Source organism: Corvus cornix, chromosome 5 (assembly GCF_000738735.6).
Source record: "Corvus cornix cornix isolate S_Up_H32 chromosome 5, ASM73873v5, whole genome shotgun sequence".
In the NCBI taxonomy this organism is placed as follows: Eukaryota; Metazoa; Chordata; class Aves; order Passeriformes; family Corvidae; genus Corvus; species Corvus cornix.
In genome coordinates, this window is record NC_046335.1 from 33,320,655 (window position 1) to 33,344,442 (window position 23,788).

General features: G+C 41.5%; 2 protein-coding genes across 2 annotated transcripts in view; one reads left to right on the forward strand and one right to left on the reverse strand.

Moving 5' to 3' along the window:
• On the forward strand, positions 1 to 12,576 carry VTI1B (vesicle transport through interaction with t-SNAREs 1B). The gene is made up of 6 exons (XM_039553000.1): positions 1 to 169; positions 4,580 to 4,638; positions 7,495 to 7,686; positions 9,021 to 9,194; positions 11,149 to 11,210; positions 12,220 to 12,576. Exons 1-6 carry the CDS (start codon positions 55 to 57, stop codon positions 12,314 to 12,316), a joined length of 699 nt encoding a protein of 232 aa, XP_039408934.1. The 5' UTR covers positions 1 to 54; the 3' UTR covers positions 12,317 to 12,576.
• ARG2 (arginase 2) overlaps positions 12,489 to 23,788 on the reverse strand; it is a 21,017-nt gene continuing 9,717 nt past the window's right edge. Inside the window, exons 3-8 of the mRNA XM_039552997.1 lie at positions 20,076 to 20,253; positions 19,124 to 19,283; positions 15,572 to 15,666; positions 15,341 to 15,445; positions 13,824 to 13,960; positions 12,489 to 12,916 (exon numbers count right to left, since the gene is read on the reverse strand). Coding sequence (XP_039408931.1) covers positions 12,711 to 12,916; positions 13,824 to 13,960; positions 15,341 to 15,445; positions 15,572 to 15,666; positions 19,124 to 19,283; positions 20,076 to 20,253 — 881 coding nt within the window. The 3' untranslated portion in view covers positions 12,489 to 12,710. The remainder of the gene's footprint in view (positions 12,917 to 13,823; positions 13,961 to 15,340; positions 15,446 to 15,571; positions 15,667 to 19,123; positions 19,284 to 20,075; positions 20,254 to 23,788) is intronic.

Genomic DNA, 23,788 nt, shown 5'->3' on the forward strand with positions numbered 1-23,788 from the left:
GCGGAAGCGCCGGCCGGGCCGGGGCGGGGCCGAGGGCGCGGGGGTTGTGGGGCCATGGCGGGCCGCGGGTCCGCGTCTTCGGAGCATCTGGAGCGGCTGCACGAGATCTTTCGCGGCCTGCACGGACACCTGCGGGGCGTCCCCGAGCGGCTGCGGGGTAGCGCGGCCGGTGAGGCGGGGCGGACGTCTCTTGGGGCCGGGGGGAGGGCATGGGCGGGGCCGCGGTCCCGCCGGCCGGAGCTACCCCGCCGGCTGCGGGGCCGTGTCAGGAGTGTTCGGGTGCTTCTCATTAGACAGGCGTGTGTTTGAGCAGCCGGGAGGGCAGTGTCCGCTCAGGACACCCGGTTTGTGGGGCGCTTTGCAGTTGTGGGGGTTCGGGACGTCGCTTGCGCTAGGCATCTGCTGGAAGGTGGCTTTGCTGTGTGTTATTTTCAGCTGCTGCTATGTCCTGGTGGCTTTGCAGGTGTGTAGCTTCACTCCCCTGGAGCTCTTCTGCTCTGGTAAATTTCAGCTCCATAGGCAAGCACTGCTGTGCTCGGCTCAGAGCATCAGACTCTGAGGAGGAGTTGTTATTTGGGTGTTATTTCATGCTGTTTCTGTTTGAACTGGAGTTTAGCTTGGAGGACAGGAGGCTCGGGGTGACCTTCTCACTTTTCACAACTACCTGAAAGGAGGCTGCAGCCAGGTTGGGGTCGGCCTCTTCTCCCTAGCAGCCAGTGACAGGACAAGAGGACACAGTCTTCAGCTGCACCAGGGGAGATTAAAGTTGGTCATTAGGAAGAATTTCTTCACAGAAGGGGTGATTTGACGTTGGAATGAGCTGCCCAGGGAGGTGGTGGAGTCTGCCTCCATGGAGGTGTTTAAGGAAGGACTGGAGGTAGCACTCAGTGCCATGGTCTAGTTGACAAGGTAGTGTAAGGTCATAGATTGGACTCGATGACTGCAGAAGTCTTTTCCAGCCTAACTGATTCTGTGGTTCTGTAACACATGCTGTGCTTTGGGGTTTCCCCCCCCTTTTTAAAATTTGTGTATGTTGGATTCACATTTAAAACCTCACTGGCAGAATTAAAAGCAGTTTTTATTGTCAGAACTGCCCAGAAGCATCTGTGGGTTTGTTGGAGAAGGTTTGCATTTTAAATGACTGTTTTAAAAGCATGCTTTGTGCACTGTGTACTCACAAAATAGAGAAAACCTATCTATCTAGCCACGCTAAGTTGTATTAGAAGCACAACCTGATTTTACTGGTATTCTTTATACCACACCAGTGGGTAAAATGCTCTGACAGAACACTCCTCTATAAGGATTTGTGCTTCTGTCCTTGATACTTGGCAGTGTTCTGAGAACCAGGAAGGGAAACCATCTGACACGGAGAATTTTGCCAATGTCATTGTTGTTTCCTATGAGAAACGTAATCCACGACTGTCATGAGCTGCTGTAGCTCAGCTCAGGTTTTGTACCCCAGTGATGGGCCAGGGCTGTCAGCCATGTTCTGCCATAGTGTCGTTCTCCCACAATTGATCAGTTTTGTGTAAAATCATAAAAACAGTTTGTTCAGAGTATACCAGTCTGTGCTAGATAACACAGAGTATGAAAAGCTTAGCGTCCCATTTCTTACCTGGATTTCTGTTTAATAATGAGTTAAATTCAGGGTCACAGTCCTTGTCATCTGCATTTCCAGCAAGTTTGGTACAAGAAAGGTGTTGAAACCCACAAATGACAACTTGCAAACCTGACTTAATTCCACTAGTGGTCAACAAGGATAAAAAGCATAAAATAAGTAATATCCTTTCTGGTAGAAATCCTTATTTTCCTATAGAAATGAGCATGATCAGTTTCTTGGTGAAGTAAAACTGTCATGTCTCCTTGAAACTGGGGTAGTCATGAGTAATGAATTCTGAGCCATGGGCTTAAAGGGAGTATTTACAGGCAATCGTTTTTGCAATACTTGGGATTTTTTCAACAGTTTGCAGATAATTACAAACTGAATTTCAGACATGCTAAGAAATTTTAATACAACTGTTCTGTTCTTTGTTTTTTTTGCTGCAAAAGTCATGGTAGTATTTGTTTGAAAGTGTTTCTAAGAGAGTTTAAGATTTAGGAATTTGTCTATCTGGTAGAGTCATTCCATTCTCTTAATGTGCTTTATTTCCTTCTTGTACTTATGAGGAGGGGAGTATATCTTTATTTGTTGAGTAATCTGATCCTGAAATGTTCAGGAGGTGATAAAATATACCTTGGAATACTCTTCTAAGATGATTTATGTGCTCCAAAAGCAACACAGAATCTGTAGTCCTTGGGACATCTTTGAGGGGCAGAGGTTTGGAAATGCTGTTTCACTCTATATAAACAAGATGACAGATCCCTAACTTTAGAAACACTCTTTTTTTCCCCTTCCAAATTTGTAAGAAGGGGAAACAGCCTGGATAAGTTTCAAATCATGTATTTTCCTCTAAATGAATTCAGCTGTACTTTCCAACTGAATCTCTTTCTCACTGATTGGAAATAAGTCAGTCAGATGGGGATGAGCATGTGGGTAGCGCTGCCCTAGCGCAGGCACCTCTGCTGCATTTTGGAACTTCTGTCCATGTGCTTTGCGGCGCGTTCAGTGCAGAGCGACGCCAGCTGAACTGCTCAGTGTATTTTGGCATTTCTGGATATTGGACAGATCCAGTAGAACGTTTTCAAGCCACATTGCTGGATTTCTTGTTGACCTGTAGACAGAAAGGTCTCAAGCTGCTGCTGCTTGGCTTACCTAAACCATTGCATGATTCTATGCCTTTTGGAAGCTGGCATTTCTTTGGCTGCATGCTTATAAGTGCAGCATCTTCTTAGTCCACACAGGGGAAACAAAGCAGGGAAATGCTGCTTTTCCAGATCTGTAATGGGTTTCCATGAGTTTGAGACAGCAGTGGGTTTAAGAGGGCACTGCTTGAATCAGATAGTGAAATGACCTGTATGGAACAAATTACTGACTTCCAGAGGCTGTTTTTCCATGGTTCATGTCCATGATTTCACCCAGCAACACAAACAATGGCATCAGCACAACTGTATATGGTAGCAAATCATGGAGGAAATTGAGGAGAGTGTATTTAGGAAACTCATAAGTCAGCATTTCCTCCTGAATGAATTGGGATGTGAAATTGCATTTCCTGGTACCAGCTGATGTGTAATATGTTAACAGTCATGATGTAGCTTAGTCTGTAATAATTCCATGTGCTATGTGAGACCACAGCTACTACTTAGATGATGGGTTTTAGTTCTGTCTTAAGTTCTCTACAGTTCGACTTCTGGGCTTAATCTGAATTTGAACTGAGAAGGAAAGCCTACATCTTAGGCATGTTGTGTATGTAAGAGGAGCTATATACCAAGCTTTTGAACACTTCAGATTTTTTCCTATTTTCTGTTGAGACCTCAGTGGTTAAAAGCTACTTCTTTTACAGAGGACTGTGCTTACCAAAAGGCATTATCAAGTGAGTTTTTTTACTGTAATGACATTTTTATAATGTTGTATGTAATTTTGTCTTTAATCAAAGTGGAGGAGTTTTACCAAGATGACAATCTACATTTTCTGCTGCCCAGAATTTTATTAAAGACTGAATTATACTCTTTTGAGAGAGATGAATTAGGCTAGGTGCATATTTATCAGATTTCTGATAGAATTTGTTTTTGTTTGCAGTACTCCACAACAGTCCTCTAGTGTACATCATCAGTGCTTTTTTTTTGCTCAGTTGAGATAAGGAAAGTTTCAGATTTAGACTTCTATCAATGGTGGATGTTAGAGAGATATAGTTTTTAACACATGAAAAATAAATGCCTTAAGGTTTTGTTTAAAAATAGAGTAACAGCAGTGAAACCCATTCTTTGGTCTCCAAAGCCATAGGTACACAGATCTGAGGAAATGACTGTCTCAAATAACTGAAGTGCCTGGTGTTGTTGGCTGATTCAAAGAACTCATGTCATTCCAGAAGAGGGAAGCATTTGGGCTTTAGTCTGTGAACCTAAGGTGATACCTTGGTGGCATCTTTTATCTCAGAGAACTCTGTATAACGCTTATCCCGTGTACTTAAGTCCTTTATGACCACAGGAATGCGTACTGCCAGATCTACCAGGAGCTTCAGGACTCACTTGAAAATGTAGATGGACCTGATGTTCTGTTCAAATCCAAACTATAGTTTCAATTTCAGTAATCTTGCCAAGTGTTTGGAAAAAAAAAAAAAATTTATGAGCTGTTTACCAATGCGTCTTCTTTGCTGTTCTTCCGCACTAAATGTTTTTCACCATGCAATTCTGTCAGTGGACACTGAAGGACAGTAGGTGAGAAAAATACTTGAAAAATTACTTCTTTTGTCTATTTACTTCTTGGCAGTGTTTAGCATTTGGAAGAATGGTTTCTGCTCTCTTGCCCCACTCCCTTCTGAAAAGTTGTCATAAGAACAAGCTGTTCCCATTGGAGATAAATTTTGACAGGGTGTTCTGCAACCAGCAGTCTGTGGCAGCTTCCTTGTTTTTAATGGATTGAGTTGGAGTTCTGTTGTCATTTCTCTGTAGATTATCTGACATACTGCTTTTACTTTTTCAGAGGAGAAGAAAAAACTGGTTCGAGAATTTGATGAGAAGCAGCGTGAAGCTAATGAGACGGTGAGTGTGAGGCTTCCACCCTTCCTGATGGTTGAAATACTGCTGCCTTAAAAAGGACAGTACTAACAAATGTTACTTTTCTATGACTCCTATTCTGGCAGGCAGGTGTTTAATTTTGTTACTGTTTGATAACTAATCTGATAGGTGTGTCTGTGTTTGTCAAGACTGTTGAGTATACTTGTATAAATGCATAAATATAGACAAATACTCTTATGTGTGTTTCGAGGGGGTTTTGAGTGCTTAGTTTTGATACTGCCTTCACTTTGTTGAAAAAGATAGAGTGGTGGAGGTGCAATTAAAATTGTTAGAGGTTTTAGGGCAGGCATGTAGAGAATCTGCTGCTTGGGGTTTTTTTATCATCCTACTGTCTTTTTTCATGTTGGTCTTAGCCTGTCTGATCTTTCTGTAATGTGGTATAGGCTTCCTGGACAGCAGGTGATAAGGAACAGTACCAAAAAAGCCATGTGACTTGTCTTTTAAAACAAGACATTATGGATTGAGCATTCTTTTCATATTTCAATGTGCAATTTGTTAGGTTGTTTTTTAGTCACAGCTGAACATGGTGCTTTATTCCCCTACTTTACTGGGGTTTATTGACAGGTATCTCTAGGTGATGTGTGGGAATTGTGAGCTCATACTGTGAGAGAGCTCATGTTGGCATACAGCTTTACACATTGTGAATTTGTTACAACTGTCACTAGAAGGTGATGTGAAGATTCATGCATTCAGAATCTCAGGGCTTGCAAATTGTAACTCCAGTTGCCAAGCCTGGATGTTCAGAGTGTGGATTTAGTGGTGTGCCTACCTCTGCAACAGATCTGAATGAGGAGAAGGCTGAAGTACTCAACAACTTGTTTACCTCAATCTTCCATGGTAACCTCTCTTCCCACATCTCTCGAGTGAGTGGACTGCCATGCGAGGACTGTGGGAGCAAATTCCTTCCTTTAGGGGATGACCATATTCATGACCACATGAGAAACCTGAACATACATAAGTCTATGGGACCTGATGAGATGCATCCCAGAGTCCTGAGGGAACTGGCTGATGTAGCTGCTAAGCCACTGTCCATGGCATTTGAACAAGTCATAACAGTCAGGTGAAGTCCCAGGTGACTGGAAAAGGGAAAACACTGTATCCATCTTTAAAAAGGTAGAAAGAAGCACCCTGGGAATTACTGACCTGTCAGCCTCACCTCTGTGCCTGGGAAGGTCATGGAACAGATCCTCCTGGAAGATAGCTAAGCCACGTGAAGGACAGGGAGGGAAGGTTTGGGAAAGCCAGCACAGCTTCAACAAGGACAAGTCCTGCCTGACCAACCCAGTGGCCTTCTGTGATGGAGTAACTCCAGTGCACAAGGGAAGGGCGCAAGCGTCATTTATCTGGGCTTCTGTACAGCCTTTGACATGGTCCTCCCAGCATCCTTCTCTCTGAACTGCAGAGACATGGCCTTGATGGGTGGACCGTTAGGTGGATAAGGAATTGGTTGGATGGTCACAGCCAGGGGGTGGTGGTCAACAGCTCAGAGTCCTGACAGACATCAGGGACAAGCAGCGTCCCTTGGGGTCCATACTGGGACCAGGGTTATTTAATATCTTCATTAATGACATAGTGGGATCGAGTGCACCCTCAGCAGGTTTGCAGATAACACCCAGCTGAGGGTACAGTTGCCACACCTGAAGGGTGGGAGGCCATCCAGAGGGACCTGGACAAGCTCAAGAAGTGTGCCATGGGAATCTCATGAGGTTTAAAAAGTCCAAGTGCAAGGTCCTTTGACTGGTTCAGGGTAACCCCTGATTCCAACACAGGCTGGGGATGAACACATCGAGAGCAGCCCTGCCCAGAAGGACTTGGGGGTGCTGCTGGGTGAGAAGCTGGACATGACCCAGCCGTGTGCACTCCCAGCCCAGAGAGCCAGTGGTGTCCTGGGCTGCATCCAGAGCAGCGTGGGCAGCAGGGAGAGGGAGGGGATTCTGCCCCTCTGCTCTGCTCTGGTGAGACCCCACCTGCAGTGCTGCATCCAGATCTGGGGTCCCAGCACAGGGAGGACATGGACCTGGCAGAGTGAGCCCAGGGGAGGGGCACCAAGATTAGAGGGATGGAGCACCTCTCGTATGAGGAAAGACTGAGACAATTGGGATTGCTCAGCCTGTGGAAGAGGAGGTTTTGGGGTGACCTTTTTGCAGCCTTTCAGTACCAAAAGGGGGTGTAAGAGAGCTGGAGAGGGACTTTGAACAAGGGCGTGTAGTGACAGGACAAGGGCTGATGACAAAGGGTCCATTTAGATTGGGTATTAGGAAGAAACTCTACTGTGAGGTTGGTGAGGCACTGGCACAGGTTGCCAGGGAAGCTGTGGATGCCCCATCCCTGGAAGTGTTCAAGGACAAGTTAGATGTGGCACTGAGCAACCTGGTCTAGTGGAAGGTGTCCTTGCCCATGGCAGAGGTGTTAGAAGAAGGTGGTCTTTAAGGCCTCTTCTAACCCAAACCATCCTATGATTTTGTTTCTGTTGCACAGATATGATAGAAAGCTGATACCCATCCTATAAATGCTTAAACTAAAAGAAAGTGAGAATTGCAAATTTTGACATTTAGAGTGGTGTTTCAGGGAAAAAAAATCAAGCTTGGGAATTTTGTTTTTATTGAGGCATTGTGTATCTGAAAAATCCATGTGGGCTCAACAGCATTGGGTAATGTGGTGTACTCAATAGTAGATGGGGTGTGGGGTTTGGGGCTATCCCACTCAGCCAGTCCCGTACAAACATGTGAATCCCTTCATCTGGTGCTGAGTTTTGAGTATGGCTGCTGCTAAGAATAGATTTGGTGCCTTAAAGAATAAACATGCTTTCTTTTGTTAAAGCTGCGGGAGATGGAGGAAGAACTGAAGTACGCTCCTGTGCCTTTCCGCAACCAAATGATGAGCAAAATACGAGCATACAGAAGAGACCTGTCCATGTTCCAGAGAGAGATGAGAAGCACAGATTTGGGATTGGGCCGTGGAAACCAAGGCGATACAAAATATGGAATCTTCGCCACAGAAAATGAACAGAGTGTGAGGATTAGATGTAAATTTTATTTAACTTTGCTGTGATTGTTTAAAAGCAGTATCGCAGATGCATTGTTTACAGTGTTTCTACTTTTAAACCACCTCTGTGCTTTCTAACTCCTTGTATATCTTTCTGCATGTAACATGAATATCTCATGGAGTAGAAAGAACATCTGGAACTCAGAGGAGAGCTTTTCTGTTGTAAAACAAAGATAGGAATGTAATCAAAATGGAACTCCTTGAAAGCCATGCAGTTAGTAAGTTGCACAACATTCTGTAGCAAAACTCTTCATTTAATCGTTCCCCTACAGAAGTAAAAACACAAAAGTGATGCTCCTAAATGAAAAAAAAGGTTAACTTACCTAGTTCTAATCTCCAAAACTAGCAAAGTGTGAATCATGCATTGTGTAGGTTCTTCGGTAGAATTATCTTGTAAGCGATCTTAGTGTAAATAATTTCAAGAAAATATAAGAATTTATCCTCTAGCACTTTTTTTCACTATGGTTCTGCTGCTACAATGCAAAAAGTACACCAATTTCTTGTTTACCAGATAGGCTTAGAGATATCTGAGCTAGTGTGGCTGAATCTCCTTGTCTTCAAAGTGCTCTCATCTCTACAGAAAGTTCACAGAGGGGGGCTTTTCATTTTTCTGCCTTAGATAAGGAAGGTTTGAGGGAGGCTCTTTGCTTAGTGTTTCCTTCTGCTGTAGCTTGGGAAATTTTTGCATTTGATTCCTCTTGACTGATTACTCTAAAACCTGAGAGCAGGATGATAGATTAGACTTTCTGAAGCTTAAGAAAACACTTCATTTTGAGCTACCTTCTGACCCCAAGGTCAGCAAACATTCCTTATCCTCTAGCCCAGGCTACTGGCATGAAAAGAGGATCTTTGTTACTTAGCAGTCCATCTGTTAGTGCTGTTTGTTCCTAATCCTTTTGACTGTAAACTCTTAATGAGCTCCCTAGCAACCAACTGTGGAGTCACAAATAAGGCTGACTTTAGATGTGAATGGGAGTAAAAGTTAGCATCTGGAAAAGAAAGATACTATTTTCATGTAAATGTTCTTTGATGGAAAAGTAAAGTGTTACAAAGACAGTTTTTTAGAACTGTTTAACTCTTTAGTGCTGTATACTTTTTTGAGATTTAACCAGATTTGACCATAATCTTAAAAGGTAAACAAGGCTCAGCTGAAATTAACTTGTCTGCATCAGTTCACATAAGAAGTATGTACAGCTAATAGAAATGGATGGCCTGTGGAGTCACATTCTAACTTTTTAATATGTCAGAAGCCTAATACTTCTGTCTTTGTGCTTAATAGTTAAGCATACATTATTTTTCAGACTAATCTGCAGTCACAGAGGGTGCTGCTTCTCCAGGGCACAGACAGTCTGAACCGAGCCAGCGAGAGCATCGAGCGCTCGCACCGAATTGCTGCTGAGACTGATCAGATTGGCACAGATATAATTGAAGAACTTGGGGAGCAGCGGGAGCAGCTGGAACGCACCAAGAGCAGGGTAAGCAGGAAACTGGGCATTGCTTTGAAACAATCTGATGTTATTTTAGTGGGAACTGTATGTCAGTAGTTATTCCCAGGGACCTCCCTAGGCATCATAATCCGATTGGATATTTCTACAGACCAAATCCAGGCTGCCACATTTCTATACTGTTCTCATAAAAGGAAAATAATTACTGCAGAAGGGTCGAAAGCATGGTGGTCAAATGTCTGCTGCTGTGTCTGTGCAAGAGTGGAGATTAGACCTACAGACCTGCTAGAAAAAACAGCATTACTAAAAATGTTACAGATTAGAAAATTGCTAAGGAGTTGCCCGTCATTAGATTACCAGTAAAAGTTGAGATTTTGGAAGCAGTTAGCAAGCTTTTGTAATGAAATTAATTTTAGTAGAAGAGTAATTAATTACTAGCTTTCCAATATTTGCAGGGAGGGAGAAAATGTTGTCAGACAAGATGTCTGTTCCTCATCCTTGGTTCAAGAAGCTCTGCTTCTACTGTGAAAGCTTCAAAAACTAGTTCACTTGTTTTGTGTACACACATATGCAAAACTGACAATTTGATTTTTGAAGTAACAAACTGATGGGAGTGTGTGTGTGTGTGTGTGTGTGTGCAAGGGATCATGAGTATAAAGCTTTTAGGTGAATGACTTCAGGGGACACTGAGTTTGGCAAATAAGTACACTCAGCCAAAACAAAAAGCATACCCCTGCTCTTGGGAGTTCTCTCTACTGATTGCAACAAAGCCTGTAGCTTTTTCACGTAAGTAGTTCCGTGATTTCAGTCAGAATTTGATTTGTCCTGTTCCCAAATTTGGGTTAGAAAGCAGAAAAGGAAATTGATCTTAAGATTTGTAGGTATAGTTTTTGTCCTTTATCTAATAAAAAGTATGACAGTCCTTCGGGTGTCACAGTCTCTCAACAGATCGTTCATAGAAGCATAGAATTGTTTAGGTTGGAAAAGGTCACAAAGATCATTCAGTCCATTAACCCATCACTGCTGTGTACCTCACTAAACTGTGTCTGTGACTTCTATTGTGAGCCTCTTAGGCAAAGAATTGGGGAATTGTGTGAACCACACATTCCAATTGGAAGCAGACTTTCTTCTTTCTTGCTCTTTCATAGTGAAGGTTGGAAATCCACTAAGCTTAGAATGGACTCAATAGTTTTCTTCCGAGCTTTGTCCAGTCCATCTCAGTGCAAAGTAACATACAAGCAGTTTTGCAGTTGAGGGCAGTATTTTAAACTACAGAGGAATTGTGCAGGCAGGTGTCTGATGTAAGTTACCTGCCTTACCCTTCAGTTGTAGTGGTGAAATCTTACCTGGAGACCAGTGGCCATGCATCATGAATTGTGTCTGTGAAGCAACACCTTTTTTAGTTGTCTTTAACCTCACTTCATTACATGCTTAATAGTTGACTGGGTATACTGGACAGTTCATTTCTAAGCAATACAAAGCTGAAATGGATTATCCACTAGCAGCTCAGATCTTGTACCCACTGGGTCACTTAGACTTGTCAATGCAACACAGTTCTTTCTTTGCTGGAACTTGAGCAGCATTTCAAACTGTTTGATATGCACTGGGGTGAACACGTCAGTATGACTTTCTTCTGGTGTTAACAAGTAGAATAATGAAATGAAATTTAATGAAAGAAGCTAATATCAACTTTCTGATATTTGTATATTAATTAAAGAGGCAGAAAGTGGTCTCAAATTGCGTATCTTTGTATGTATCTAAGGGAAAGTATACACAAAAGTCTTAATTTCTCCTCAGAAAAGAGGCAATGCTTCCAGCTGGTATTGTGGGTAGAAAACAATGTTGTCTCTCAATTTTGAGAGTACATGGTCATCCTTGGTCCCATAATTAATTACAACATTTCAACACCAGCTGCTTTCACATGCATCTTCCCAGAGCTGATGTGTGCTTGTTTAACTGAAAAGTAACTTCTGTCTCTCTTCAGTTGGTGAATACAAGTGAGAACTTGAGCAAAAGTCGCAAGATTCTACGTTCCATGTCCAGGAGGTGAGTGGTGTGACTGACAGCAGCCCGTGGATGTAGTGGAGAAAAAGGAGTATCAGCTGGGAGTGCAGGGAGGTTTTAGGGAATGCATAAACAGAATGTGTGCCCACATGCAGATGCTAATTTGTGTGTTTCCCTGTCTGGTAATTGCTTAATGGAATACAGGCATTGAACACCACTGAATGTGTGCTGTTCAGTCAGGAGGATGTGGGGTCTTTAACCATCCCAACCATGGTGAGGACAGAAGCAAGTTACAGTGAATTGCTAATGGTGCCTTCAGATGCAACCCATTCAGGCTGGAAAAAGCTGGGCCATAAATTACTGCAGCACTGGGCGAGTTAGATGCCTGATGACACAGACAAATCTGTTTAGCCCACACAGGAGCCCTAGAGCAGTTAGTCCTAAGCTGGCCCATGAGACAGTCTGAGCCTGACCCTACACTGTTTTGATGACTAAAGCCTTGGCTTCTTAAGGGGATTTGCAGTTTAGCTATATTGTTTAATTAGCCTTAAAAACTCAGTTCACAGATTGTATTCCCAGTAGGTACTTATCTCCTAACAACCCTTCCTTTATGCCCATTGCTAAAGGAAGTTGTGATAACTGTCTAGTTTTCACTAGTAAAAGTACATGATTATTTTGAGATTTTAGTTTTCCTTCAACCATGTAATTCCAAGTAAAAGCACCACAATGAGGGTTTTTTAGCACAGGACTTCAAGTATTGTTTTCCTCTTTGCTTAACTGAAGGAGTAGGCATGTATAGAGCAATGATCTGCCTTCTGTGGGACAGGGGAAGAGGAACAGAACTAAAATAGGAGATTTAAACAGAATTTCCAGGAAAACATGAGTAGTGAACTACTGAGTTTGGCCCTTTCTGCTTGTTAAGAACTATTTGAAAAGCACAGTGTGGTCTTGCTCAAACTGGGAAGGTAAGATGGTGATCTGGATCTACAATCTGCTTTCATAAACAAGGTGAAAATAAAAACAAACTTGGATTTTTGTTTTTTAACTCCAGAGTAACCACTAATAAGTTGTTGCTGTCAATTATCATCATCCTGGAACTGGCCATCCTAGGAGGTGTAGTCTACTTCAAGTTCTTTCGCAAGAAATGAACCTTCAGGACCAAGATGAACTTTTCCACTGATGAGGAACAGGATGGGCTGTCTGCTCCCTTTGACTGTCTGAGGGTTGAACTGAGTCATGAGACAGCACATTCAACTGAAACTGTACTGACACTTGAAAGACAGAGGATGGGAGTAAAAAGAAACAGGCTTGAACTCCTGGTAAGATTAATAAGAAGGTAATAAATATTTTATTGTCTCATTTTGTATATACTTAACTAAATGAATAAATCTTGGTATGTAATAAAGTAGCCACTGATCAATGGAAAAGCTAGTTCATTTAAAAATTGAGAAGTTAACAGTATTTGCCAAGTGTTGACAATCTATCCACTCAAGTGCCTCAGCAGAGCTCTGTAATGTCCAATATACCCAACACTTTGGGTTCCTAAATCCTCACTTGCTCTTCACTGTCAGATTCATCTGGAGAGCTGGGTGTTGGGAGTTCATCAAAAGCGATGTGTGCTCCTTCCCTTGTCTGCCCAAAGCACGTTGCTATCACATCGACTGCAAGGCGAGCAGTTGCTTTCACTGCCTCTTGAGAAGCTCCGAGCAGTGGATTGACTTCAACCATGTCTACAGCTGAAAGCATTCCTGTGAAAATGATTTACAGCTTTGTTACTCTGACAAAGGGTACAGTCTTTTGCAAAGTTTTGTTTGCAGCCTTTTATTCATTGCAGCAAGTCTGGTATTTGGGTTTGTGACCTACTCTACCCCTTAGACAAGTAAGATTGGCTCTCAAGTGAAGGATGAGGTTATTGTTCTCAGATGCAAATTCGTGTTTTTAATTTGGTTCTTTCTTACATCATCACTACCTCACTCATTCATGCTTTCAGCGTTCAGTAAAAACGTTTGATGTTCCATACACATTTATGAGAGGAATGTTTTTTTCTCCCAGTCCAAAAATGAGGGGATATAAAACAGTCTCACCTCATATTCTTTTGCCATCCTATTCATGAATTTATTGACTATTGTCTGGTTGGGATTTTTTTTAACCTTCTTTTACTAGAAATAATATTGTTTAAACATATTAAATAAAAACTCAGTGGTAATAAGATGAAAAGTCCTCATATATTGAATCAACTGCAGTATATTTTATGAAAGCTTGATTTGTTAGCCTTGAAACCTAGAATGGAACTTCAAACTATTTAAGATTGTTTGCACCCATTTTTGTATTCCAGATGCCCATTTTAACATCTCTCCTCACGTGTTGAGGATTAGGGAACAGTTTTACACATTTTTGACATTAGTTGTTAACATACTGTGTATTTTATTTTCTTTTGCTAAGTTGAAGTCGTTGATGGTTAAGCTGCTTCCAATACCAAGGGAATTGCCCAACCCTAGGATTTCTTTTTCCCTTACTGAAGGTCAAATTGACTTTGCAGGCATCTTTGCTTTGACTGCACTTACTATCTATTTACACAGGAAAAACATAACCAGTATGAGCTCTGTGTAGTTTGTCCTGTCCTTGCTTAGCCCCATACTGCTGGGCAGCTCCTACCTGTGTTGTGTATTTCCTCTGTGATGTACATGCCTTCTCTGTAAGTTAATCCACCTAGAACAGGAGTCCCTGTTGCTGGAGCCAGTGAGGGATCAAAAGCATCAATGTCAAAACTCAGGTGAATTGGTCTCTGTCTCCTGAGGCAGAATAAAACAAGAAAAGCAATCTTAGAGCCTTAAACTTTTTCCACATGCATTTCTTACTGTCCAGGCTAATCAGCAAAGTAGCATCAAGCTCCTTGAACCACGTCTCATATGCAGTAAAAAAAAAAAAAAAAAAAAAAAAAAAAAAAAAAAAAAGTTCCTTCTAAATATCTTTGGACTCTGAAACATCTCATAGCTCAAAACTCTCCCCAGTACACACTGGGAAAACAGAAGTTTGTCTTTCTAGCCTCACTGAGCATCTATTCAGTGAGGATTTGGTTGAAGATAAATACTTTAGTTCAAACCATCTCAACTGGTATTTGTCATCTTAGTGCAGTGATGTAGAAAAGTGTCTGATACAATCCAGCCTTTTCTCCTTTTGTACAGAAAGCCAGGGTGAAGGCTGAAACACTAAAGTGCATGGCAGCTAGGACGGAGGAAGCACTGAGCTCAAGGATTTCACTGACAGCTCATCAAGATGAGCATTTTTCAGGTCAATACTTAAAGGCTGTCTCCAAACCCTGCCATGTAGCCTAGCTGATGAAGTAGTAAAGGATAATCTCAAACCTAAAATGTTAGTTACTTACTATATCATCTGCCAGTTGATGACAGCTTAATAAACTGGACACTGCTTGTCACTCACATGAATTATTTAAGTGGGAGACTGCGTACTTCCAACTTACTGCAGATGCTCAGTAGGGAGAAGCATCTGGATTAGCATCTTCTTTACTTGGCACAGCTGCAGCTAGGAAGGGTGAGCACACCTTTAGAAAACAGTAGCATGCAACACAGGTTCTAACCTGTGGTGAGAGGTTACCCTTTCTAACTGACCCTCTCCCAGGTCCTAGACCTGATTTGCTCCCTGACCTGGTTCCCCAAACTTGAACAAGAGTAGCAAAGGTGGTAGTAGTGAACTGCAGTAAGGGAGTGGTTAAAGTGAACTTTACCAGCTACAGTGGCAGTAGCAGCCACCATCAGGACATTGTTTGTGAGCCCTGTCCAAGGAGGAAGCCATCAAATGCTTCCACCTCACATACCAACAGCTCAATTCAAGTTGCTGTATGTATTTTTAAAAGTATAATGTGTATCCTGCACTCTGAGTTGGTTCAAACATCTTGTCAAACTGCAGAAAATGCAGAATTACTTAACAGAACCAAATTGTATGAAACAGAGCCACAACTGTAGTGAGTCATATAACCTGTCTCATAGCCATCTGCCAAACTCTGAGATGGTTCCAGTGCTGAGACGTTCCTATGTACTGGACACTGCCACAGTTCTGTATGGCTGCCTTACATCAAGTGACCTTCACTTAAATAAATTTCAGGAAAGTAGACGTTCAACAAGAGTAGTTTAAATTAGATAATAGTTTGTTACCTGCCCATCAGTTGTTCAAATGTTCTTTCCATAACTTTGCAAATTCCAAGGCGATCGATATCCCTCATGGAAAAATACTGGATCTCAAAGTTCTTCAAAATATAGCTGTGAAAATAATTTATTTAAAACAATCATTACTGGTTTAAGCTGAAATCTAGCAACCCTTATGAACATGATTTCAAGCTCATTATTTCAGCCTTTACAAAAATTGGTTAATCCGAACCAACTTACTACTCAGCAGGATCCACATCCCTCAAACCAATGTACACAATATCAGATGCTGAAAGGCAGGGCTTTAGCCAGGAAAAGCCAGGAAGTTGTGGTACCTGCAAGCAAAGGTTTGGTATTAGGTCAGGTTAATGACATATGACATTTTATATATATATATATATATATATATATATAACAAAACACTATTTAATGCTTCCCTGAAAACTTTGTATTGATTTATAACATCCTTTCTCTCTCTCTAAACAGAGAAACTTCTGCACTTGAAGGTTTGGCTGATGTAATCAGTCCTTACCTTCATTCCTACGTTTAACTCAGGTAAAGTGATACGACTTTATCTGAGTTGAATGTTAATGGATGAAGCTTTTAATTCGTCTACATTTTCCAGTTTGAAGAGGAGGAGGAATAAAAGCCCAAATCCACAAGCAATAGGTAATTTGCATCAGTGAGTGTAAGGAGGAATGATAAAGTCCCAGATGTAGATCACTTACACAGGGCACTTAATGGTGGTGCTCTGTAACTTAGCCAGTACATGATGCTTAAGTGGAAGAATGAAAACCAAGGCACCTGTTTTTAGGAAACCTACCAAAATCACGCAAACTTACAGAAACAGTAATAAAGATGGATAAATTTGAAGTGGGAAGTTGAAAAAAAACAAAAAAGAAAAGAGGAGAAAAAAGCAGGGAAGAAGTTGGGCCTCCACAGTGGGCTATATCATGCTGGCTTTTAATGCAGAATTGGAGTAGGTCTAAGACAGCAACTGAAAGATGAGGTCACAATTTTCAGCTTTGGTAATTAAATAGTCATGGTATGGAATTATAAAATCATGCAGTTAGTAACATCTACTGATTTTAAGAGTGATTTAAATTAACTCAAATTTCTCTTCTTCTCCCAGCTCTGAAAATGGCTACAGCCAACACAGCTGTCAAGCAGCTAGAAGGTTTTGTTTCCCTCTTAGACTTCTCAGTTACTAATTATATTCTAGTTAGTTGAATGTTTTTAAAGGTTAACACACCCATAGCTATATGTCATTACATTTTACCCATTTCATTGGGTTAAATTAGCACAGATTATAAAAGTATTTGTTACTCTAGGACAATGACCTGAAACTTCTCCAGTCATAAATTAAGAAGAGGGATAAATGAATTGGAGACCACTAGGAAAAATAACTCAGGTTTCAGAAATGAATTCTGCAAAACCCATCACCACACCATAAACTGAGCATGGTAATGATAATATTGTCAGATACTCTCTAGTATCAATGATTCAGTAGATTTAATACTGCAATTTCAATTACAGCTCTTTGTTTGTAAAATAAAATTAAATGTATTAACTGCCTTTGGCAGGTTCTTTGCTTTGTTACAATGAAAAAGGAGTGGCTGACAGTAGAGCCAGAGGTGCAGGCATTCTCATGGGAAGGTATTAAAAGCAGCTTGTGAGTTTGGATGGTTCCAGGAGCCCTGAAGCAGTCAGGAAAGGATAATAAATAATTTGTCCTGTTGTCAACTCAACTGCTGACCTGGATGAGAGTAAGAGGGTCAGCCATGTGCACTTGTGCACACATCATGGTTCACTCCAGAGAGTCAGAGGGGTATAGCCAGAAAAACTACTGTCAAAGGCACATTCTGCTACTACAGCTAAAGAACTCTTAAAAAATTCACAGTGTTGTAGAAGCCTTGTGGTACCAGCAGCACTCGTGTTGGTTTTCCCCCCTCTAAACAGGAATACAATAGGGTAAGCAAAGCCTGCTGAGTGAGTGCATCTGCACAGCCAGGCCTTGTGTCAGCTGCTTCTGCACAGGCATCCTGACTGCTGGAATTGAGGTGGGCTTGGGACAAGATCCCATACCCAGCACCATGCCAGTGTCACTTAGCATAGCCTAATCTTATTTTTTCTTTGCTACTGCTGCTGGCAAGAGAGGCCTGCTCCCCCACTGACCCCAGAAAGCTTACAGTATTCTTTTAGCATGAAAAAAAAAAAAGTTTAAAAAAGATTACTGCTTTTCTATGCTGCTCAGGAACTGGAACCCAGCACACCAACATCTCCTCCTTCCTCAGCTATCAAAGAACTTAGGTTTTGTTCTGTTCCCACCAAGCCATAAACTGTTCACCTGAGGTGAGCTCTAAAATTCACAACATTTTCTCTTACGTCTCCTGGGAAAGTATGTACAGTTGTCAAAAAGAAAAAAAAATCACCCCCTTTAACTTACGGACAAAAAAAGTAGAAATACCATAACCTTTTATAGTAACCTTTTCATGTTCTGAGGCTGTTCCAAAAAGCCCCAATAGCTTTGCATTAATTTGGGAATTCTAACATGTTTGGAGGGATCACATAAGAATGACTAGAAAGAGTAAAGTATGTAAAAGCACCAATTTATTCTATTGACTTGTGGATGGAAATCATTCAAAAGAATTTGCAGGAGAAAAAGCAGAAGAGCTTTATGAGATGACTGCAGTATTGCCATGCTTAACAGAAAGTGATGCAGTGGTATCTTCAGTAGCCATACAGATTTAAACATACTTGTTCTTGCTTGGAAAGGGCATATTTCCAGCAACACAGCATCTCCACATTTATCAGAGAGAAATGAGAAATTTAAGAGTAATAACTAGCAATGCAGAGTGCCAGAATAAAACAGTCAGGTTTTCTGCAGCTCCAGCATCCATTCTCAAGATGCAGTTAGTGATCCTGCTCCCACTCTCCAGCCTAAGCTTCAGCAGAAGCAGATTGTTGTATCCCGGTTCCTGCTGCAGAGGCCCTGGCTGTTCACTGCACAGGTGCTGCAGGTCCCTGTAGAGGGTGACAGCCCACAGCTGAGCCAGGCAGGGTACGTAGGCCTTAGGTCAACCCACTGTTTAGCATCTTGACAGCAGCACAAATGGGGCATGCTCATTCCATGTGCCCCAGGAAACAGCACTCTTTGATAATTTGACCTCTTTTCAAGACAAAGGCTCTCTTTTTAAAAGCTCACTGCAAGCAGTTACAGCTGTTCTGATTTGTAATATTTGCAGTGGAGCCAATGCCAGAGCAGCCAGTTAGGAGAGATTATGCAGGAACAGCCCCTGTCAGGCCCCAAGGTTGTCAAAACATGGAAGAGCCAAACTAAGCAGAAGCAGCATGCAAGGTATGCAGGAACCAGCTGTTCCTGGAGGTGAGCTCAGCTCGGCTCTCACAGGCTGGGCCAGGGGGAGGTTCCTGCTCCATTGGTAGCAGTGCTGCCATTGCCCAGCCTCACCAACAACCCTGCTCCTGAGGCAGGAGCAGCACCACAGTCAGCTGCTGTGTGCAGCAGGTGGGAACCCTGGCTCACTCTGCAGCCCACGAAGGTGCAAACACGAAAGCTTTTCCTCATTTGTGTTTCTAAGTGTGCCTGTATCTGTGTTTATATGTGTTTGTGGCACTTGTATGCATGTGCACATGTACACACACAATAATACATATTTTTCCTTGTATTTTGATAGAAAAGGTCTGCATTTGCAGCAGGTAAGAAAGTACCTCACATCATCGATACAATGCTCTGAGTTTGCTATGTAGGATAACTACAATCAGGATACTCACTTTATCTTGAAGCTCCCTCAGGAGGAATGAGAGAGGTTGTCCATGGAGGCTTCCAGACTGAGTTGTGAGAGGCGTGTTGATATCAGCATGTGCATCCACCCAGATCACTCCGAGGTGTGGGCACTGCCGTGCATGGCCACTAACAGAACCAAGTGCCAAGCTGGAAGTACAGTAGCAAAGTCTTTAGTCACCATTTCTCCTTCAGAACCACTACAAGGACAATGGGAAGTCTCTGCAGCTTCACCCATGTTACATTTCCACACATCAGACATCTGTGACAGTAAAGGGAGCATCCCATACAAACTGCATGGCATGCTGCTGCCGTGATTCCAAGAGTAACTCTACAGGCCTATAGTGACAGATAAGCCAGAGTGCTCTGCTGTCTCTTCTGTCACCCTTCCCACACACTTAATCTTCACCTGCTCTAGATACAAACGCTCTAAAAAACCCTTTTATTATTCTACTCATGACACCTTCCCCCACAATTCCTTCTTACATGCCCTATCTTTTTGAACCAATTCTCAGACCAAAGGTTAGTTAAAAAGAGGAAAAATATTCATGTTGTAAGATCTATTGCAAAATTGTCTGTGTGCAGGCATTACAACCCCATCCTAAGAGGTGACAGGCGAAAGAGACATGTCACTAAACATTCAGCAATAAAGAAACTGAGCAGTTCGTCTTAAGGAACCTGATGACATAAACTTTCCCAAACAGGAAACCTCATTTGTGTGTCTACAGATCACAAACCAGTCTGGAACTAAGCAGTACTCTCTTAGGAGGTCAGGTTCTTGTAGCTGTCTTCTATGCTCCACCCTAAAAGCTCCTCCCTAAGGTATTGCCAGGAAATGACCCTGAGTTGTTCCCCCAGTCCCCCTTTTTTTAAAATTAAATTCTTGCACTCCCAAGTGTCAGCCTGCAGCATGAACCATTAATTATTTTTAGGTCAGCTCACCTGTGATCACCTCCTAAAGTCACACATCTGTGTCCGGCAGCTACTGCTCTGCTCACTGCATCAGCCAGCACCTGGCTGGCCAAGCCCACTGACCGCGGGTATAAAATCAGGTTGTTGTACAGTTCATCGTTGGGAACTTGAGTGAAATTCAAATCTCCAAAGTCGTGCACTTGGCATCCTGGGAACACAGCAACAAAAGGAGAAAGTGACTTATTTAAATAGCTTCCCAGGGAAATGTGCAAAATCAGTTGGGCAAGTATGAAAGGAACAATGGGAAAGGAACGGATCCACTTGACTATTTGCATGGGATGCAAACTGTCACAGCATTACAAATTAGAAAGTTTAAGACAACATTACCAGCTTAAGCTTAAGACAGCTTTAATTTAGCAATGAGCCATGCCAATCATAAAAAGTCACTTAGAAAGTTTGAAATTTTTATAATTATTTAATGATAAATTTTAACATTAAAAATTACAGCCTGTATTGCCATCTTCCTTCCCATTTAGACAGATTGCATACAGCCTCAAATTAGCTCAATTGCTCAAAGATGTCTAGAACTACACATTTCACTAACTATACCTAAGTCCCAACAGTTATTTTACATTTTCAAGGCCTCCAAAAATCCAGGCACAAAAGTGCCAAGTTACCAATAATATAATTTTTTTACAGTACTTCCAGGCAACTCTATGGAGGATTCACTAGTGCTTTCTTAGGAGAATCTGTCCATTTTCTCAACACAAGATACTCTAGAAGGCATTTTAATTCTGGGACCTTGATCCCTAAGCTCTTTGAGATCCTTTCATTGCCAGTTACAGCTTGAGTGGCTGTTGAAGTCTGAGAACATTCTGGGTGTAAAACTCAGCCTTTCAGAGACTCAGTTTGAGACAGGCCTTTCACTGCAGGCTCTGATGAGGGCAGTAAAGGCCCCAAGGTATTTACAGCTACACCAGTAGTGCCTTAATAAGACCATCCTGAATACCAGTCATGCCTGTCCTGTTTGCTCCTCAGAATCACTAGTCTGTTTGCAGTTCAAAGCATCCAGGCCAGAGCTTGACATTTTCCCTTTAGCCATTCTGTGCTTAATGGGGCAATTTAAAAATTTAAGGCAAGTCAACATGAAGAAACAGCCTATTTGGGGCTCTGGGTTCCTGCTTAATTTCCAGTAAGCCATTAGTTTAATGTCTAGGAAACTGGCTCTGTGAATTTGCTTGGTGGATATTGCACAAAAGCATAGTTGAGAGATACGTGACTTTTATAACTTTAAAAGGAGTTTTGATAGGTGAAATGAATGAAGGAAAGTTATTGAGTCACTTGTGCAGATTCGGTGCTGGGAAGTTGGCAAGCACACATTTTATAGCAGGGACACAGCTGGGCAGATGCTGGGGTATTTGCAAATGTCAGCTGAGCACAGCTACTCAACAAACGACTGAATAAATGTCTCAACAACTCACTGAGAAAACACATTATTTGCAGTGACTCAAAGCAGTAAGCAGGACCATGACACACCACTCCCTGCTTTTCAGAAGGCAACACCAGTACCCAACAGCATTTTTTTCCTCCTGTAGACATTACCTAATTAAGCAACAGGATGAAGGCTCTGGAGTTTCAAGCCTATTTTGTTCAGATTTGAATGTGCTATCTGATCTCTGTGTGACCACTATATTTTCTACCCTCTGTTTTATGCTGCTGCTGTGCAGAAGCAGAAAAAAGTTGTGAATTCCAAGATGTTCAGTAAAGGTTAAAAGTTTATTTTTTTATTTGTATCATCCTACAAGGCTACTTCTCCCACATACACACACTGCTACCCAGTCCAGCATTTCAAAGTTTGATGAAAGTACATGAGCATGCCTGGGAGACAAGTTTTGGAAGTAAGACTTCAATGGGTATCAAGACCTTTTGGAGACTCTTGTAAAAGGGAATAATATCTTTGATCTAATACCTCTGACATCTGTGGGGAATAAATCTGCAGTTGGGAGCCATGTGCAGTGACTAACACATTACAGAGTGTAGTGGAAGAAAGGACTACAAGTTAAGTGTTGTTCTCTCCTACAGGACATGCAAGCACATAACAGTACTTTTACCCATTAAAGAATGAAAAACGACTTCCTTTAATTCTATGACAAAGCTCCACCTTCAGATCAGTACAAAACAGATCTAAACATGCCATCTTTCACTGCACTTGAAGGAATCAGTTAAAATTCTCCAGGTTCAAGGCAGGCCACACATAGTAGATTCTAGCAAGTGTATTTAGAGAAGTAGCAAGTGTTCAATAATTTCTGCTTTACCCTGCCCTCCTCCAAGTTCCCATTGTAGGGCTAAAAGACTTGGTTCAGCTTCTGAGTAAAAAATCCCATTTGTTTCTTAGGATCACATCAGGTTTATACAGCTTAACACTTTTGCGGTCCAGAATTCTGCGATCTTGTCCACTTTTTGAACATGTGGTACTCATAATTCCCTCTTAATTATTTTCATAGAAAAGCCTAATGTCTGTTAAAGGTAATAGATGCCTTCACTTTTTGTTACCATCTTCTAAAGTTCAGATAGGATTCATGAATGTTGTAGCAGTTTCTTTTCTCAGCTTTGTGCATCCCTTGTCTCTAGGCCCACTGTTTTTATGTGCTTGCAGAGGACAGCTCAAGTTTCTCAGGTTGATAAGGAATGTTTTTCAGCCAGCTATCCAAAGGCTAGCTGATTAAGATACAGTTCATCTCAGAAGTACATGCTAATCCAATACTCAAACGTTAATATCTTCTCTTACTATTATTTCTTTTAATTGTGCCTAGTATTTTGAAAACTAGGATTAAATGACCTTAGGGCAAAGGGAAAGCTTAGAGAATAGACAGTACACAGAGAAAGAAATTCACAGTACCTAGATACGCCATGTATCCCAAAGTGTGGGAAGTGTATATGCATGTGTACACACAGTTTTTCAGTTTGACCAGATACTAGAGATGAAATCAACATGCACATTTGCCTTAATGTTACTGAACAAAGAAAAACAGTTTAGTACATCAATAACTACTTTAATAATTTGACATAGCTTCTATTTATAGTAGCTATTAGTCTAAAAGACCTGAATTATTTTCCATTTCATCTGCCTGCTTGCACATAGATTTAAGTTTATTTCTTAAATCAAAGCTCTCTCATCTACATTATTTTGTGCACAGAAACTGCTCAATGAATAGACATGCTGTACTGCAGTGCAGTCTGGTGGATTTTGCTGTTATTTGGCCATTAGTGAAAGATTTTATAATCTACCTCACCAAGCAATATCCACTTACTTTCTTTGGTAGTTGGGACACACTTTATTTTGTATAGATAATAATACTTTGTTTTTTAAGATACTAATACAAACAAAACAGCTTTTTAAATCAGCACAGAAAGTTAACATGAAGACTATATGGGGCCTTTTAAATGACAATAGATTCAAGTTCTGAAAGGTAGAAAAAACTATGGGCAGATAGGAAAGCCAACTTCCTTACATTCATTAGAAAGCACAGCATCCACACAATTTGTCAGTGAAGAAGATCAGGTCTAGCCAGGGTTAAAGTTTTTTTAACTGAAACATAACCATAAGTGCCGGAGTAAACACCACAGACATTTTGCTAGTAACTAAAGAATATGAAATTAAATGTGATCAAGAGTCTTTTGTTTACACTTTCAAGCTCTAACAGAAATTATATTCAAATGAACAATATATGATGTTTGATTCA

Excerpts from the sequence above, each read along its gene's own strand:
- VTI1B (XM_039553000.1), top strand. The coding sequence starts at position 55 with ATGGCGGGCCGCGGGTCCGCGTCTTCGGAGCATCTGGAGCGGCTGCAC. Across the intron at positions 170-4,579 it reads GCTGCGGGGTAGCGCGGCCG|AGGAGAAGAAAAAACTGGTT; the intron begins GTGAGGCGGGGC and ends TTACTTTTTCAG. Across the intron at positions 11,211-12,219 it reads CTACGTTCCATGTCCAGGAG|AGTAACCACTAATAAGTTGT; the intron begins GTGAGTGGTGTG and ends TTTTAACTCCAG.